This window comes from Paramisgurnus dabryanus, chromosome 2 (genome assembly GCF_030506205.2).
Source record: "Paramisgurnus dabryanus chromosome 2, PD_genome_1.1, whole genome shotgun sequence".
Lineage (NCBI taxonomy): Eukaryota > Metazoa > Chordata > Actinopteri > Cypriniformes > Cobitidae > Paramisgurnus > Paramisgurnus dabryanus.
This window is the reverse complement of record NC_133338.1, coordinates 28,733,370-28,750,936: the sequence shown is the minus strand read 5'-3', so window position 1 is coordinate 28,750,936 and position 17,567 is coordinate 28,733,370. Positions and strand designations below refer to the sequence as shown.

Genomic DNA, 17,567 nt, shown 5'->3' with positions numbered 1-17,567 from the left:
GAACTGGGTTTGGTTCTTTTAAAATGAACTATATGTGAAAACACCCTAAGTTACTGAACATACTTGCCACATACAAAACACTACCGTTAAAAAGTTTTGGTTACTTCATTTTTATTTATATGTTTTTATATATTTATATAAAAAAAATTACTAACATACCCTTGGCTATGTATATTGTGTTGGACTTGAGACTATTTCCAGTGCACTTATGTATTGCTGTTCTTGTGTTGCCATAATTGCTTCTATTGTTTACCTCACTTGTACTGTAAGTCGCTTTGGACAAAAGCATCTGCTAAATGACAAAATGTAAATGTATATTTATTTATATCTGTATTTTTTTATTTTATTACATTCAATTTTTACATTTTATAATAATAGAATAAACTCATCACCCTTTGCTTAAAATTGACTACTCATTAGTCAAGCATTTTACCTGGTTTCAACCTGGAAAGCTTTTTAAAAAGTCATTATTTCAAAACGAAATATTTTGTCCTGTAAGACACATTCAGGCATACACAGATCAAGAAATAGTGAGAAACATTTTAAGTGAAGTGACCCTTAACTTTTGAACAGTAGTGTATTTATATTTTGAATACAGATCAATAAGATCTCTTAGTTAGTGCTTGGTTAAGTGTAATACTGAGATACAGAGCTAGAACAATTGTGATAATGTTTGAGGCTTCATATTTAAGATAAGACTACACAGAGAGAACGCACACTTACGTGAGCAAAATACTAATTCAAACCTATAATTAACTCAAAAGAAAACAACAAGCCTCAATAATGGCATATGGCATAGCCATAGTGGATTATATTTCAACAGTACCTTTGAGACCATTTATTACCTTATGTGCTGGCTGCTTTGCGTAAACACACAAGCTACTAGTTAAATCTACAGTATTTGCATGTCTCGACAAGCTGAAGCTACATTTTTAAGTGAGATAATAATAATGATGTTGTATGTATGGTTGATGCATTAATAAATTAATTTTAAATTTAAAACACTAAAATTTTTAAACACTAAAAATGAGTCTCTGTGACATTTAAAATGACAGAGGCATCATACAGTATAAGTGGGAAGCCACAATTACCCAGTAGGTAACACACTATCCCTCTGAAATTGCCTCCTGGAAACATAAAACACAAAGCTATAAGGCAGCACTGCTATCTAAAAATAGAAACCAATGTGGTTTAAGTAGCTGCCCATAGCAATCGGCATCATCTACTGACCCGTGGGCAAATCTCACACTGATACCAGAAATACAATAACTGGCTTTTTGTCTATTAACATTTAACTCACTTAGGCTATCTTATTTTAGACAGGTTTATGTAACAAAAGAAATGTGCGTATCCTATCTAGAAAGCAATCTTGTGATGAACTATAAATTCATAAGTGTTGATAGCACAGTGTGTAAAACACAGTGTAAAACAATGACAGTTGCTTACAAAAGAGAGTCCAGTAGGCATTACAGCCTGTGAATTTTTTTTTTAAGATTTACCTTTTCTATAAAATCATAATGTAAAGAACATTCTGTGAAAATATAATCTTGATATGTTCCGTATTGACTGAGTTTGGCCATGTGAAAATTTTAAATTCATGTGAAATCAATAATAAGTGAAATCAAACTCGTAATTAGATTACAGTATAAGACGTTAGTCTGGATTTCACAAACGGGGTCATACAAAATGAAAGAAGTTGTTATTTTTATTAGGCTGGCAGTTTTTTAGCACATGACGCAGAAATGATATCTAAGAGTCAAAAGTGTTAATAATAAGTTTTAACCTTTGTTTTGATGCATCCGTTGACCGACATTTCTTTAGGGGCTCATTTTTAAAAGGCAGGCAGACGCTGCATTTTTAAATGACATTATACTACCACCATCTAGTGGTCGGGATCATGTATTACATCAATAGATGACTATCCCGACAGTTTCATTACAAGTAAAAGTTAATTATTTTCCATTAAAAAAAATCATGTAGGAAAGTTTTAAATAATAATAATATTATTAATGATGCTAAAAATTGTAATGTTTCTTGACGAATATGTTGCGTCTTCTAAAGCTGAGCGGGCTGTTCAAGTCTGTGGAAGATTTATTGTGTTCTGTCAACGGTCGTGGCGCTTTATCATTTTGCTTCATCCCTCAACAACAATATCAAAAATAAATTCGTGTCCAGATTTGTGTCTAGAGTTGTGGATATTACCGAATGAAAATAATAGATAAAGTTGAAGATATCGTTATTTTACTTACCTTCAAGTAATTTCTGTGGATACCGAATCGATAAATATGTTTAAAGGCAAAACCGCATGGTTCTCCAGCAGTGTTGAGAAGAGAGTCCACAGCTTCTGGGGTGAGCGTCTTGACTAAGTAATCTTTTACTTTATGCTCTCTCATTTGTAAGTGGCTTTGAATAAAAGCGTCTGCTAAATTAATCAATAGTTAAATGTAAAATAATTACAGGAAGTACTCAAATATCAATGATTGTTGTTTTGTAATTAATATTTTAATTATTTTAACTTACCTGCTCAATATTTGACAGTGTCTGAAGGGGGAGCTCTTTCTGACTGGAGAACAGCAGATTACCTTTTCAGTGATGATGCATCTGAAGAAGACACTTTAAGGTGTTTAAGCATGTACATGTACTGTAAAATGTATATTTAAATACAGATTTTTTTTAATCTGAGAACTTCTGCAATGAAGTAATTTCAATGTTTTAAGGATTTATGAGAGTGAGGACTATGTAAAGAACAGGGCAACAGTTTTCCACAGTCACTTCCTGTCCACATGTGCACTACGACAAAGTGTGAAATTTGTGCCCATTGGCCACTATGTGCTGCCTCCTGTCTTCATTCAAAATGGTAAGCTGCCTTTACCCAGGGTAACACCTACAGTATTTGATCATATTATATTTCTAGTAATAGGTTTCCAGCTAAAGACTGAAATGAGTATTTGAGTTGTTACTTAAAAATATTTAATGCGTTTGTTTACTTAACGTTCTGATTTTTCTCTATAGAACTGAGAGCACAACTGGGAAAGTTTATTTGGGAGAAAGATGATCAGGTGGGATCATGTTTTATGTTAATTTTTGTATTTTTGTTAGTTAATTCTCTGTATCATTTGTTAGGTTCTCCCATGTTTTATGTTAAAGGTAATGCGTGAACAACAAATAGATACTCAAGAATCTGAAGAAGAAACCCTGTCTGATGAGACTGAAGATCAACCAGTGATGGGCAATAGCAGGTACATAAACCTAAATTTTTTTTACTAAAGTGCTCTTTTATCAGTATAAACATGATTGTGTTGAAAAATTGCACATATTGTAGATCACTTGCTGTGCAGCATAAATTAAAAACCACCACAGCACTTTATCTTCATGTCTTAACTTTATGTTATCTATTAGCCAGGAGGATCGCCCGACTATGGCTTCACCAAACAGTGTGTGCTTGTGCTGTGAGAGGCAAAAGTATCATGTGAATAACATGATCTCAGGTACTTTAATACCTTTAAACACGAACTCTTTCAATAGTACTCTTTCAAACTGCAATAAACATGCATACTGAACACACCCAAATCATAAAATTCAGTCAATATTTATTTAGACTTGTGCATTGGGTAAACAATTTCTTTAATCTAAATAAGCTTGAATTTAACACCACTTTTCTTACTGTCTTTCTTTGTAGGATATGTTCATATTGACCAAATGAAAAAGTATTCAGGGGAACTGTATGATTTTCTTCCTTCTCTCCATGGCCACACTGTTTCAAGGTCTTTTGATTAGACCTGAGACCTTCAAACTTCCTTGCCATGGTTTGATGTGACATTCTTCATGCAAATCTATTTCTATTTGTTTTATATACTTTATATACATAAATGAACGCTGAAAATGACACTGATGAAAGTATGCTTAATGATACTGGATGTTGATGTTAGTTATAATCTGCTTCTGGGTCGTTACATCACACTTTGCCTAGCAATATGAAATCCAATCCCTGCATGTGAAAAGAAATATGACAAAATGTTAAAAATAAAATGCTTAAAATAATCTACGTCTTTTATGTGGCTGCTGGTTAATTACCTTCCAATGATGTGGTCTGTCCATTAAAGGATTTTCTCTGAGATCAAGTTTAATAAGTCTGCTAAAACCAGGGATTAAGTAATCCTCCAGTGATCTGATGCCATTAAATTTAAGAAGCAGAATTTGCAAATTCGCCATGTCTGGAAACATGAAACATTATGTCAAATACAAAATACATAAGCTGCACTTCTCAATACAGCAATGCTAATAAGAGAATGAACTGTTAGAGTAACTATTAGTCTATTAATCTTTAACACCATACATAGCTTATATATACTTAATATGTGTAAAGTCAGGTCAAACGTACAGCTATTTTTAGTAGTAAATATCAAACTGAAATGGTTTTCACTTTCAGCATACACTGCAGAGCACAGACTAATAACCTTTTTATTACTTTTGAATCAAAATCAGTAGATAGATGAGATTTTCATTAAGACTAACCTGTTAGTAAAGTAGGGATGTGTGTAAAACAGTTCTTGTCCAGATTCAATAAGACCAAAGACTGTAAACGATTAACATCTTCTGGGAGTTCTTGAAGTTTATTATCAGCCAAGTTTAACCACTGGAGACTGCTGAGGTTTCCAAATAGTGATGGCAAGCGCGCAATTTTATTACTATGGAGGCCAAGTTTCTGTAACATGCTGAGTTTACCAATCGATGAGGGTACAGAGATGAGACCGCATCCTACGGCCCAGAGCTCTCTCAGTTTTTCCAGGTCACCTATTGCCTCTGGGAGAACAGACAGTGGGTTGTGGTTTACACTCAGGTAGGTCAGGTGTTTTAATGATCCAATGTTGCTAGGAAGCACGGTGAGCTGGTTTCTATCCAGTATCACTTCTTCAAGCTTTTCCAAGTGCAGAATCTTGAGGATGCAAATGCAGTTTCTTGAATCATTCGTTGTGTTTAACAAACAGAATCAATGTCATGTATACCTGTCAAGTTTTGGATTTGAAAATAAGGGAAACTTTCCGGCGCCCACCGCGAACAGTCCCACCACCAACCCAAACAAGCTCCAGTATTCCTTACATTTTAAGACTGGTGAGGGCCGGATAATATTTTTTAAACCTTAGTGCTGATAATTGTGTTAAAATTAACTAAACAAACTAATTCATTAGCAAGAAAACTAGTGAAACACACAGCTCTGTGAAAACTACATTTCTTAAGTCACACTCATACTGTACATACTATACACACAAATTTGCATCTGTACAAAACCCACTGGCATTAGTTTGAAAAGCCTTATTTTAACTTCTTTTGCATTATACCTTAATGCCAAAATTATTTATAAACCATTCACGTTTCTTTGTAATGAGAACAGTCATTTAGAAAATGAAAATGCTAGATGGGGCAGTGGCCCAAACCAAAAAGGGCACTACAGGGGGTGGTACTATTAGTATGGTTTTAATAAAGTATTATAAATAAATGATTTGTTACTATATTACTAGCATCAATTTAGACAAGTGATTACAAGTGATTATAATGGGAAAATATAATAACAAGAATTAAAGTGTGACAATAGATATTCAATATGATTTACCTGCTGGCTTGATGGAGCTTTGAATTAATGTTTGCAATGTTGAACTGCCTTTAGCAGCCTCTCTTTCCGTTCTCTGTCTTTATTTTGTGAAGCCATTGGTGTTTTTGGTATTTTTTGTCTACAAAGTGTGCCAACAACAGCAAATGTAGTGTTTATGTTAACTTAGATCTGACCGGGAACATTTAATGCATTGTAACGATAATAATCTGGATATTTTGTTGCTGTTTGCTTGCTAACTTGTTAGCACTTTTAGAACACCGACAGCAAATCATTAACCAAAGAAATACATAAACAAACTTCCAAATTAGTAATTCTGCGGTTTAACAACTGATATATTATGTAATAAATCTACCTGTTAATGCAACAAACTTCAGACAGAAACTGTCGTCTTCGCTCTCCAGGCAGAGAGTGCACACAGAGATGCTGCGGGTGGGAAAACACGAAGTGGATTAGCGGAATTAGTGGATCTTTAGCGATCTGGGATTGGGAATGTTTTTTTATTACTCCGCCCGGGCATTATTATTTTTGTAATAACGCAGGTTAAAATACGGGAGATTTGCGGGAAAATACTAATACGGGAGGACGGCGGGAAAGAAGGGTAAAATACGGGACTTTCCCGGCCAAAACGGGATACTTGACAGGTAGTTCATGACGAAACAGTAGCTATTGGGAAAACGCACATATAGATCTGGGAGCTTACCTCATCTGGTGGTAAAATGAGTTGATTGCTATTGAGAAACAGTTTTTTCAACGTTGTCAGTTTTGAAACACCAGGTGGCAAAACAACCAGACCCCGGTGACTCATGTTCAAGCAGTCTTGATTTTTGTTAAGACATTCCTCTACCATATCATCCCCATTCATTTTAGAGGAATAAAATACGCCGTATGTCTAGCGGCTTTTAACTAGACGCGTCACTATCACCATAGCTACGCAAACTTCCGGCATGTCCGGAACTGAATGAAATGAAACCGACCGGAACGTATGTGAAAATAACAAACTGAAAAGTAAAAATTATACATAAATACTTCATATTATACAAAACACGCAATATTTATACGAAATAAAATACAAAGAAGATGAAAGCGCGCCTCAGTTTAGTCACTTTTAACGTATGTTTCCGTCTCCATTTGACTGCGCTTTGACTGCACATTGTGAGCGCAGTTTTGATGGCCTTGAATGACAAAACAACTACAACAGAATATTGTAACGTGGGTGAAAGGAGTGTCTAGTGAGTTTGTAGCAAGTGTTCTGTGCAGGAGTGATCACTAAGGTATTTTAAGGTGTTTGTGCTTGTCATACAACCAAATGGACAAAGACAACCTTTCATTGGTCTTACATGCTAAAGGAGATCTTAGATTGGTATGACTTATAGTTTGCAACTCTTGTAGTAATGCAAGTACATGAGTATGGTGACTATTAAAATGTGTGTTGATTTATAATTGCAAACAAGTTTTTTTAACAGGAACAACGCCCGATTCCAGAACCAGGGCCAAATGGTAAATATTTAGAGAAGCTTTGCACCGTAATCGATGAGATACAGTTTGTTTATATTATTCATAGTTTTTTGCCTTTTACACTCTTTAAGATGTATTACTTCAGATGCATTCAGTGGGGATTTGTGGATCAGACGTGCATTACTGGCAGCACGGACGCATCGGGGATTTTGTTTTGAAACAGCCTATGGTACTGGGACATGAAGCCTCTGGTCGTGTGGTTAAAGTGGGCTCTGCTGTCACCCATTTTAAAGCAGGTACTGTTACACCAACAGCTGAGTTTCTTAATCAGGGAACCGGGTTGAGGAAACGATTGTCTTTTGTTTGGTTATTTTTATAAGATATGTACATCTGTATAATAATGCCAAGCCTGAGAATATTTAGAATGGTGCCTTAAACAGGTTGGTTGGGATGACCCAGTTTTGTTTTTTTCTCCCCCTACAGGAGACCGAGTTGCCATTGAGCCTGGGGTTCCTCGTGAGATGGATGAGTTCTTTAAATCTGGACACTACAATCTGTCTCCTAGTATTTTCTTTTGCGCCACTCCTCCAGATGATGGCAATCTGTGCAGATACTACAAGCACAGTGCCAACTTCTGCTACAAGTCAGATCACCATTACTAGATCACCTGCATGATAAAACCATTTTACTCCTTAATTCTATGCTTGTTTTTCATATACATGTGCTTGTAGGCTCCCTGATAGCGTCACCTTTGAGGAGGGAGCTCTGATTGAGCCTCTGTCAGTGGGGATTCATGCGTGCAGGAGGGCAGGGGTCACCCTTGGAAGCGTGGTGTTTGTCTGTGGTGCAGGTCAGCCACCTTTGATGATTGTGCATATTTATGCAATTGTTGTTCATTAACTTACCAGGCCGTGCAATGACCTCTGACTTCTTAACGATGCTCGCTTTTCCCATTTTTATCAGGACTTTGGTCTTATTTGTTAATATGTGTCTAAAGTCTCTGTTTCAGCATTTTTATTTATTTAATGTCTGCATGTTAATGCTGTTTAGAAATGTCAACCTATTCTTGTACAATCTATAGTAGGATATGTAATTGCTTATGTGTGTAATATAAGACAAACTTATAAAGGTTTCTTTTTAACATCACAGGACCGATTGGACTGGTCTCTTTGTTGGCGGCCAAAGCCATGGGTGCCTCTCAAGTAGTAATAAGTGGTAATGTATCCATATATTCAATATATGGAAAGGAATTGATAACGACGTATGTATTATCACATTTTTCTTCCATCATGTGTAGACCTGTCTTCTGAACGTCTGGCTAAGGCTAAAGACATGGAGGCTGACTTCTTGCTTCCGGTGAGGAAAGAGGACACACCACAGGAGCTGGCCAAAAAGGTTCATGCAATGCTAGGATGCATGCCTCAAATCACCATAGAATGCACAGGAGTGGAAAGCAGTATGCAAACAGCCATCTATGTAAGTTCAGGCAAATACAAAGTAACGTCCTAACTCTTCTCATTGCTTTGAAATTGCAGTGAATACTGAAATTTTAGATGTTCTTTTTCTAGGCTACTCGTTCTGGAGGGGTTGTGGTGTTGGTTGGGCTTGGTGCTGAGATGACCACTGTCCCGCTTGTTAATGCATCAGTCAGAGAAGTCGATATTAGAGGAGTATTTCGCTACTGTAATACGTAAGTAACAATAAGGTCGGCATTGCAATATACATTTTTTATCACAAAAAACACCAAAAGATGTAACCCAATTTATCTCACTGTCTTCTAGATGGCCGATGGCCATTGCTATGTTGGCAGCTAAGAAGGTGAATGTCAAGCCTCTGGTCACCCACCGTTTTCCACTGGAACAAGCCGTGCAGGCCTTTGAGACCACACACAAGGGGCTTGGGGTTAAGGTCATGTTAAAATGTGACAAGAATGATCAGAACCCATGAGAGGCCTGAGCAAACGGTTTAATCCAGTTAATTTCAAAAGAAACCTCTTCTGATCTCTAGTAGAGAAGGTACAGAAATTCAGTGAAATTGCTTGTAAGGTATGCAATTATTTATAAATAGCTTTTATTTATGATTCATTGCTAAAAGTACATGATTAAAATTATTGTTTTGAAATAAATATTTTGTTAATAGAAAATAATGACTGTGATCGTTATTAAAATTGCATTAATGTACCACTGTCAAGAGTGCTGTCTTTCATATTATACTGTAATAACATCTTTAAAAAATATATTCTTACATCATTTTTTTGTTTTGTTTACAGACACATTTAGTTATTCAGTGCAGATACATTAGAGTATATAAGCTCATATATCAATATCTTTAAACATGTTAAAGCATTCTTGTTCATGTTTTATCAAGTTATCCAAGTGCAAAAGCCATAACGTATTTTAATGCTCGTGAAATGGGTTAGCGTATGTTTATGACCTGTAGGGGGGGCAGTAGTCTACAAGTTCAGAGAATGATTATACATTTCACACCACACTCATTATTGAAAAAGTGTCTCAGTATTTTCCCCTAACACCCGGCCATAACATCAAATAGAAGGGTTTCACAGTAGTAGAGCGTTTTCCACATATTGTTCTTCTTTCCTTAACTATGTGAAAAAAACTCAAAACTCAGATCTCGCTGAACTGATGTCCAACTGTGTGACTCAAATCTGTGCTCATAAAGCCAAGCAAGGGAGCTATTTTAAAGTATTGGACGCTGGCCACTATTAGAAGTGGCTGGCACAGATTTCGATTTGAGCTTCCAGGTCTCATGATTCACTCGGATCTCATAGCTTGTTATATTAAAACACAAACCAAAATCATCAAAGCCAGGTAAACCACATCAAGGTCTTATATTACACTTTATTGTTATTTTGCCATAGGGTCAATGTAAGATGCATGCAGACAGGTATTCATGTTCATGTGTTATTAGTATCTTTTTATTACGATTCATTTTCAAAAGCATTCTTACGCACTGGTAAGGCTTTTGCTCACAGTGTCGTCTTATGCCTCACAAGGATCAAATGAGACTAACAGTGATTCTACATGGACACGGTACGAAACAAGGTTAAACGTTTATGTACAGACATTCTAATACTGTTTAAGGAAGTGGACACACTATTAACACCATTACATTCACCAAAAGACTCAAATGAGTTGCAGCTGGGCATACACAAAAAGCACACATACAAATAAAACCTGTAACCAAATTAATTTACAGAATAGCAAGACGATTGCTGATAAATACAACATGTGAGAAGACCAGAAATTGTTTACATATGGTATTTTACAAAAGATTTGATCACTTGTATGTAAAAAACTACTTTCAAAATTTGTTCAGTCGTAATGTCCGCAAGGTCTGTTTTTTATCCAATGACAGAATGAAGCAGTTTCCCGCACAATTGCTGATACGCCCGTATTAATTGAGCATGTTTAAAAAAACTGTAGGCCATAAACTCATCTGCCACATTATTTAGTAATAGGTTTATTGATCTACTGTACACAATGAAAACTGTCATTTAATTGTAATTGATCAATGTGCATTTGACGAATAAATTAAGTACGGTCACTTTTTCACGATTAACTTTAAGTCAGTTGATTATCTGTAATAAACAACAATATTTTGGACTTTCTGGACTTCCTACTCTGGCTTTTCCATTCCTTTCTAGTGACGTTACGATTACATATTTACAAACAAACTTGCATCTCTCCGACAACATCCACACATACAGAATTGCAATAAATTAAATAAGGGTAGCAAAAATCAAATGTACAAAGCCCCCCTGCCACATTAAGAAGACTTGCAGTGCATTGACCCAATATGACCAACGCACATCCCAAGAGCAGACATTACAAATCAAGAGAATCCACATTATCCAGAAATGACACACCATATCTCTTACAGTAAGTTACATTAGCAGACAGCAAGAGTGATGGGAGTTATTTTTGGTGAGGGTGAAAGGAGAAAGTTGACTGTTGCATCCAAACACTTCTCTAAGCTCTGTGTGTCCAGTCCACCTTACATCATATATACATAGGAGTCTCCTGTCCTGTTAAGAGCCTAAACATGGCTGCTGGCATAGTCTTCATATGGATCTGTAATAAGAGGCATAAAAACAGGATAGTTTAATATACAGTACTGTGCAAAAGTCTTAGGCCACCATACTACTATTAGATTTGTTGTTTTTGCAATTGTATAGTGATCATATATAATTATTTCTCAGTCTCTATATTAGAATATAACCAGAAAATACAGGAAATGTGTATGTAGTATTAAAAACAGTATCAAAATATAAGCTGAAGTGTCAAGTATCCACTTGAGCAATAGCAGGCAGCTGCAGGATCTCTTAAACCAAAATGAAATTAAATCCTAATTTGTAATTCTAATCGAATGACTTCAGGACTTCAGTCTCCTTAAAAAAGCTCAAGATGTGTTTAATGCCAAAGAGAGGTCACACTAAATATTGACTGATGCCTGAAGAAGACATTAAGTTCTGAAAATTGTTTTGTTTTTAATTTTTTGTACATATTTCCAGTATTTTCGGTTTGTATCTTATAAAAAGCGTGAAAAATAAATATGGATGGACTTTGCTAAAACAACAAAGTTGGCGATGGTGGTGACCTAAGACTTTTGCACAGTACTGTATGCGACCCAGTCTGTGAAATCCAGGCCAACATCTCATAATTACAGTAGGAGCATCAATAGCCTGGTTTTCATTAAAGATTTGTACAGGCACCGCAAGAACTGACAGGTGGATGACTTCAAAGTTCAGCAAGGACGAGTCGAAATTCAACTTCTCCATATGATTTCTCAAATCACTCCTGCGGTGCTTTGACGTAATCCACCTGTCGGTTTTTGCGGCGTCGCATGAAATGCAACAAGCCTAGTGTTCATTGCAGTTTTGCAATATATTCCTATTTTCGAATTGCCTGAAAAACCTACGGAGCCCCTAAGGGGACATGGAGTAAAAATTAAATAAAGTTTAGTTTCATGTGCTCACGGGAAACTTTCCTGTGCTCACGGGAAACTTTCCTGTGCTCACGGGAAACTTTCATGTGCTCACGCGAAACCTTCATATGCAGAATTTTTTTAAAAAGTTTGGTTTTGCATGCTGCTCACGTGAAGCTATCACGCGCGCACGTGAAACTATCGCGTGCTCACCTGAAACTATCGCGTGCGCACGTGAAAGTGAAAGTTTCACGTACGCGCACGATAGTTTCACACGAGCACGTGAAACTAAACTTTTAAAAAAATCTGCACATGAAGGTTTCACGTGAGCACATGAAACAAAACTTTAGATTTTTTTTACTCCAATGTCACCTTAGGGGCTCGGTAAAAACCAGCTCACCCGAGCGTTAAAACTTTTTGTGTTTTCATTGGGCCATTTTTATTCGCTATTTTAATTTGCACAATTTGAAGGGTAATAAAAAAATGCATCTAATGTTTGATTTTACTCATTGATTTTAATCTTTCACATGGCCTTAATAACAAGGTTATATTTTTACAGAATGCTCTTTACACTATGTAGCACGATTTTATGTAGAAAACAGAGAAATCACAATAAATTGCTGGGTTTTCACAGAGAGAGTCACAAATGATTTTTCCAAATTACAGAAATGTAAAAAGAGCAATACACTTTTTTAACTCTTTCCCCGCCACTGACGAGTTATCTCTTCAATTAAGAGAAAATGCTTCCCTGCCAATGACAAGAATTTTAGAACTTATACAACCCGGAAGTAGCGCCTCACGTGAAAGAGAAAGAACTCTGTGTATGTTTTGAGGATCACTCTGAATCTGATCTCTATCAAAAGTCCTTTACAAAAATGGAATTGTCTCAGCTTTTTGCTCAAAATTTGGTGTTTTTGAAGAAACCTACCCCTATTTGAGAGGTGATAAAAAGATAACTAATGAAGGTAGGATGAAACGTTTTCTGTTCTTTCGTTTGATATATTGTATGTTTAGACATTTAAAGAAGAACATCTTCTGGAAGGCATTAAACTTTTGTGAAAATCATGAAAAATGCTTGCGCTGGCTTGCAACTTTTTTTAAATGCTGACAGGGAAAGAGTTAAATGAGAATTTATCGAAGTGCCTGATATGCCCTGATGACATAATAGCAGAAGCACTAAATGTTTAACATGCATGTTTTTTACCTCGCCCACTGAATTAGAGAGGGCTTGGACGATCTTCTCGTGTGCCGTGGCCACGACACTTTGACCATTTATTTCGATGATGCGATGACCAACACGCACTCCTCCCCTTTCTGCGATCCCCCCTCGCATCAGACTGCAGATCTGAGGAACGCAAAACAGTGGGATTTACATGACCGATCAGAAAAAAGTGCTGCAACAACAGGCGTCACTTTCTTCTCTATACAAACTCATACTCACAATGCCATTCTGCACACTGAAACCCAGCTGGTACTTGAGATCTGGTCTTTTAATGAGTACAGTGGTTACAGGAGGGCAACTCACGATGTTCAGTTTGACCTGCACCTGATTTTTTAGGCCCTAATATAAAACAAGAAAACTTCATTTTCACATTTATGCATTTGGTAGATGCTTTTATGCCAAAGCAATCCCTGGGGCTTGAACCCATGATGACCTTTGCATTGGTAACTAGGTGATCTACAGAAACATGTTTCTCTTAGAATAAATACATACAAAATGTGTGTGTGTGTGTGTGTGTGTGTGTGTACATGTATACTGTATATTTATATGCCTACATCCCACAGACTTTTAATATCCAACTACTGGTAGGATAAACCTGCAGAAAAGCAGATTCATGGCCAAGCCAAAAATGATTCCTCTGCACACCTTGATGATTCCCTGACAGGTGGCGAGAGGCAGCCCCACCAGACTGGTGTTGTTGATTGACATGATCTGGTCACCGATGCTGAGCTTTCCAGAACGGGCGGCGGGGCCTCCATTCATCATGTTGGCCAGGATGACAGTGGGCAGAATGGAGCCCCAGCCAGACTCCACAATAACTATGCCCAGAATCTCCCCCTTCTGTTTCTCGAGCTGCAACTGTGGACGGAGATACAGAGTAATGACTGCCAATAAAAGGATGTACTCAAGGCAGTACTACTGTAGGGAACAAAGCTATTAAAGAAACAATTTAACTCAATTGATAACACGAGACTGAGAGCTTGAGGGTCCAGTGTAACACAACTCACTGCTTTTACATAAAGGCATGAACTGTCAATTTTCTACTGTATAAGATTTTAAAGTAAGATATTAAAAACAGCATTAAAGGAAAACATTACCATTTTTCAATATTTTACTACGTTCTTACCTCAACTTAGACAAATTAACACATACCTATCTTTTTTCAATGCGTGCACTTAATCTTTGTACAGCGTGTCGTGAATGTGTTAGCATTTAGCCTAGCCCCATTCATAACTTAGGATCCAAACAGGGATGAATTAAGAAGCCACCAAAAACTTCTATGTTTTTCCCATTTAAAGACTGTTACATGAGTAGTTACATGAGTAAGTATAGTGGAACAAGACAAAACGGTGATTTTATAAAAATAAGAACCATATTGTATGGCAGAAGAGCACTTAGTTTGCAGCACTTCGACCTCATCGGCACTTTTTGTTTTGTGCCACCATATTTACCTGTGTAACTACTCATGTAACAGTCTTTAAATAGGTAAAACATGGAAGTATTTGGTGGCTTCTAAATACGAAAAACATTTTTTAAGCCACTACTCAAGCGGAACATTTCTGTTGATCAGTTGCTGTGGAAACAAGCTTAAATGTCAAATGGTTTTTCAAAATAGTTTCATTTGAACTCGATTGGTGTTTCAGTGCTGCAGTGTCATCTCATCGCTGTTCTCTATTTTCTAGTAATTCCACTTGTATCAGCCAAATAACAGCTAGCACACGGGGTAAGCGACCATCCACTAGAGAGAGAGAGAGTATGAGTACACTTCATAGACAGATGAAGGCATCTAACAGCTGACCTCTTTGCAGTTGTCAGAGTTAGAGAAGTGGATGAGGTCATCATTGTACATCTCCTGCGTATTGATGATATCGCTGTACTCTTTCTGACTCAGATCCTCGGGGTTGATGCCGTTGGCTCGGAGAAATTCCTGGTAGGCCACACTGAAAGCCTGACCGATGGACTGTGCTATGAGCTGGGCCTGGGTGTGTATGAGAGGAAAAAACAGGTGAAACGATAGAAATAAATAAATAAATTAAAGGTGTAGCAGAGGATTTTCTCGAATTTTAGAAAAGAACCGCCTTCTCCACTTTTTAAAAAATGCAATTGCGCAATACTCTTGATTGACAACTAGGAGGACCAATAGTCTTGATGATCCACCCGGAAAAAGAAAATCCTCCGCAATACCTTTAATGTATACATTTTTTTATTCTGTTGAACACAAAGATGATATTTTGATAAATGATAGTAAACACGCGGTTGACGGTTCTCATTGACTTTTAATATTATGGAAGTCAATGGGAACCATCAACTTGTGCTTTGTGGTCATTTATCAAAATATCTTCTCTTGTGTTCAACAGTTCATACAGGATTTAAGTAAAATTTTTGGGTGAACTGTCACTTTAACTGGCTTAAATGTTACAGAAACACATGGCTAATGGCTGAGCTATAGTACCTGTTTTACGAGCTAGATAAACAAAAGGTTTTCTTGCTTTAAGCAGAAATCTAACAAGATTTGATGAGAGTCATTACTAAAACAAAGAAAGCAACTTGCCAGTGGGGTAAGAAAAATAAACCTAATTCAAGATTTATTGTCTGGAAACAAAGTAAAGAGTATTTAAAGGATGTTTAGATACTTCATTTCTTGCTGGTAAACAAAATAAAAATACTAATAATGAATACTGAACAGTGTCTGATCTCCTGCAGTGTGCCTTTTTAAACACAAAAGCACTTCGGTTGTATTGTATACATGCTGACCTGTTTTTAACAAGATCTGGCAGCAGATTCATACTGCAGATCAATACAGCAACTTGTCTATTCTTCAATGACTTGATGTTTTGTGAATCTGTTCATTCATGTACTGCATTATTGTACATTGATTTCACACTTAAAACAGGTTTATGCTTTTGGACACGGCCTTTAACCGCCAACAGTCTTAACAGTGCGTTCATTATTAAAAGTAAGACATGATAGCCTATTTCAGGCACTTTCAAATCTTAGTAAATAATGTTTTGTAAAAGTAGTAGAGTTACTGGATTCAGTCTATTATATTGTTCTGTCAGCGCTAGAATATTAATGAGGAAAACAGTTAATTTCCTTTGCTAATGACTGTGTTAAGCCATGGTTTCTGCTTTAGCAGTGTCCCCCAGGCAACGTGTGCACAGGTAGGGGACATTTAATAATGAACTAACATCCGACGTTTATGAGCTTTGATTATTTGGTGAGAACAGGAAACAGCACTAATTTAGGACTGTGGCGTTTTAAAACCCGGTGTTATGGCATCAGAAAAATTGGCACACGCTGGCAGCAAGTCGACAAGTGGGGAGGACAAAGCACTTTAGGATTTGCCATTTAAAATGACTGAGGCACATATGATATCCAAACCTTTATGAATCGGACTTTAATGGCTACGTAATGGAGAAGATAATGTGCTCTTAAAAAATAAGCTTAGTGAAGAATAAGGAAGTGCAGGGCTAACTATAAATGATGCATTTGTGGGCACACACGCACGCACGCACGCACGCACGCACGCACGCACGCACGCACTCACACACACACACACACACACACACACACACACACACACACACACACACACACACACACACACACACACACACACACACATTGGCTTATACATCAAAGGGTGTAATTAGACAGCATGAGTGAAAACTGCAATGCAGAGGAGCATGTTGTGGAGGAAAGGAAAGTAGGGCCATTAGACCAGGATTATGTAAAACTGGAGTTACTTGTAAGGCTGCTGTCTGAGGAAGTGTGAATGTGAGTCTGAATCTAACTGCATTCACATCACCGCCAGCAAGAGTGTCAAATTTATTGAGCTCTGGTGCGGCGTGTCTTGGATGGTGTGAGCATCAAGGAGAGTTAAAATCAGCTCAACTTTATGGTATTGAGCTATGATGCGGTTCGGCGACAACCAATTGGAAGACGGAAACCAATAGAAGTCCTCAACTTAAAAGGATTCCAGAAAATTCATTCAATCGTCAGAGCATGCACTAATCTTTTTCTAGGGTCGTTGGCAGGGCAGCCAGAGCGTTTTTGACACTCTCACTGTCGGCGGTGTGAACATACAGTAAGGGCACACTCTAATCCAACCAAACCGTGCCCAAGCACGATAATCCCACCTCCCTACTCCCCCAAAAGCATGCCCTCACACTGTACTTTGACCGATCCGAGCCTGGAAACGCTTTCGTCATTAGGATGCGATTGTTTTGAAGAAAACAGGAAGTAAAGCGTTCTCTTAAAACTGGAACCCATCGTGATGTTAAGTCTGTGTTTTATTCTGAGTTGTTTGGTGCACGTGGACACACAGCCCTCTCA

General features: G+C 37.2%; 4 protein-coding genes across 10 annotated transcripts in view; 2 read left to right on the top strand and 2 right to left on the bottom strand.

Annotated features, from left to right (window-relative positions):
* Nucleotides 1-2,152: 2,152 nt before the first annotated feature.
* terb2 (telomere repeat binding bouquet formation protein 2) lies at nucleotides 2,153-3,812 on the top strand. Its single transcript, XM_065267545.1, has 7 exons — nucleotides 2,153-2,349; nucleotides 2,539-2,620; nucleotides 2,718-2,857; nucleotides 3,013-3,059; nucleotides 3,148-3,239; nucleotides 3,400-3,488; nucleotides 3,680-3,812. Exons 1-7 carry the CDS (start codon nucleotides 2,286-2,288, stop codon nucleotides 3,775-3,777), a joined length of 612 nt encoding a protein of 203 aa, XP_065123617.1. The 5' UTR covers nucleotides 2,153-2,285; the 3' UTR covers nucleotides 3,778-3,812.
* On the bottom strand, nucleotides 3,615-6,536 carry LOC135749136 (uncharacterized). Of its 4 annotated transcripts, XR_010532304.2 has the most exons (5): nucleotides 5,964-6,039; nucleotides 5,612-5,729; nucleotides 4,516-4,936; nucleotides 4,075-4,214; nucleotides 3,615-3,988 (listed from the first exon to the last, which is right to left on the bottom strand). XR_010532304.2 is itself a non-coding variant. In XM_065267544.2 (4 exons), the coding sequence occupies exons 1-4, from the start codon at nucleotides 6,471-6,473 to the stop codon at nucleotides 3,956-3,958; spliced, it is 756 nt and encodes a 251-aa protein (XP_065123616.1). In that variant the 5' UTR covers nucleotides 6,474-6,536; the 3' UTR covers nucleotides 3,615-3,955. The 4 variants fall into 4 exon arrangements, 1 of the variants encoding a protein (XP_065123616.1); XR_010532305.2 differs by lacking the exon at nucleotides 5,612-5,729 and having other exon boundaries at nucleotides 5,964-6,040; XR_010532303.2 differs by having other exon boundaries at nucleotides 5,612-6,033.
* A 274-nt stretch (nucleotides 6,537-6,810) lies between these two features.
* On the top strand, nucleotides 6,811-9,246 carry sord (sorbitol dehydrogenase). Its single transcript, XM_065267543.2, has 9 exons — nucleotides 6,811-6,971; nucleotides 7,075-7,108; nucleotides 7,198-7,362; nucleotides 7,550-7,709; nucleotides 7,798-7,916; nucleotides 8,216-8,281; nucleotides 8,364-8,542; nucleotides 8,635-8,756; nucleotides 8,848-9,246. Exons 1-9 carry the CDS (start codon nucleotides 6,918-6,920, stop codon nucleotides 9,011-9,013), a joined length of 1,065 nt encoding a protein of 354 aa, XP_065123615.1. The 5' UTR covers nucleotides 6,811-6,917; the 3' UTR covers nucleotides 9,014-9,246.
* A 658-nt stretch (nucleotides 9,247-9,904) lies between these two features.
* apba2b (amyloid beta (A4) precursor protein-binding, family A, member 2b) overlaps nucleotides 9,905-17,567 on the bottom strand; it is a 92,691-nt gene continuing 85,028 nt past the window's right edge. For all 4 annotated transcript variants that reach the window (XM_065267656.1, XM_065267660.1, XM_065267657.1 and 1 more), the window contains 5 exons: nucleotides 15,031-15,210; nucleotides 13,878-14,090; nucleotides 13,452-13,571; nucleotides 13,215-13,355; nucleotides 9,905-11,157 (listed from right to left, as the gene is read on the bottom strand). In XM_065267656.1, the coding sequence (XP_065123728.1) occupies nucleotides 11,086-11,157; nucleotides 13,215-13,355; nucleotides 13,452-13,571; nucleotides 13,878-14,090; nucleotides 15,031-15,210 (726 nt within the window). In that variant the 3' untranslated portion in view covers nucleotides 9,905-11,085. The remainder of the gene's footprint in view (nucleotides 11,158-13,214; nucleotides 13,356-13,451; nucleotides 13,572-13,877; nucleotides 14,091-15,030; nucleotides 15,211-17,567) is intronic.

Excerpts from the sequence above, each read along its gene's own strand:
- terb2 (XM_065267545.1), top strand. The coding sequence starts at position 2,286 with ATGTTTAAAGGCAAAACCGCATGGTTCTCCAGCAGTGTTGAGAAGAGA. Across the intron at positions 2,621-2,717 it reads TCTGAAGAAGACACTTTAAG|GATTTATGAGAGTGAGGACT; the intron begins GTGTTTAAGCAT and ends CAATGTTTTAAG. Across the intron at positions 3,489-3,679 it reads TGTGAATAACATGATCTCAG|GATATGTTCATATTGACCAA; the intron begins GTACTTTAATAC and ends CTTTCTTTGTAG.
- LOC135749136 (XM_065267544.2), bottom strand. The coding sequence starts at position 6,473 with ATGAATGGGGATGATATGGTAGAGGAATGTCTTAACAAAAATCAAGAC. Across the intron at positions 4,215-4,515 it reads CATCCCTACTTTACTAACAG|ACATGGCGAATTTGCAAATT; the intron begins GTTAGTCTTAAT and ends TCATGTTTCCAG. Across the intron at positions 3,989-4,074 it reads ACAGACCACATCATTGGAAG|GGATTGGATTTCATATTGCT; the intron begins GTAATTAACCAG and ends TTTCACATGCAG.
- sord (XM_065267543.2), top strand. The coding sequence starts at position 6,918 with ATGGACAAAGACAACCTTTCATTGGTCTTACATGCTAAAGGAGATCTT. Across the intron at positions 6,972-7,074 it reads CTAAAGGAGATCTTAGATTG|GAACAACGCCCGATTCCAGA; the intron begins GTATGACTTATA and ends TTTTTTTAACAG. Across the intron at positions 7,109-7,197 it reads TCCAGAACCAGGGCCAAATG|ATGTATTACTTCAGATGCAT; the intron begins GTAAATATTTAG and ends ACACTCTTTAAG.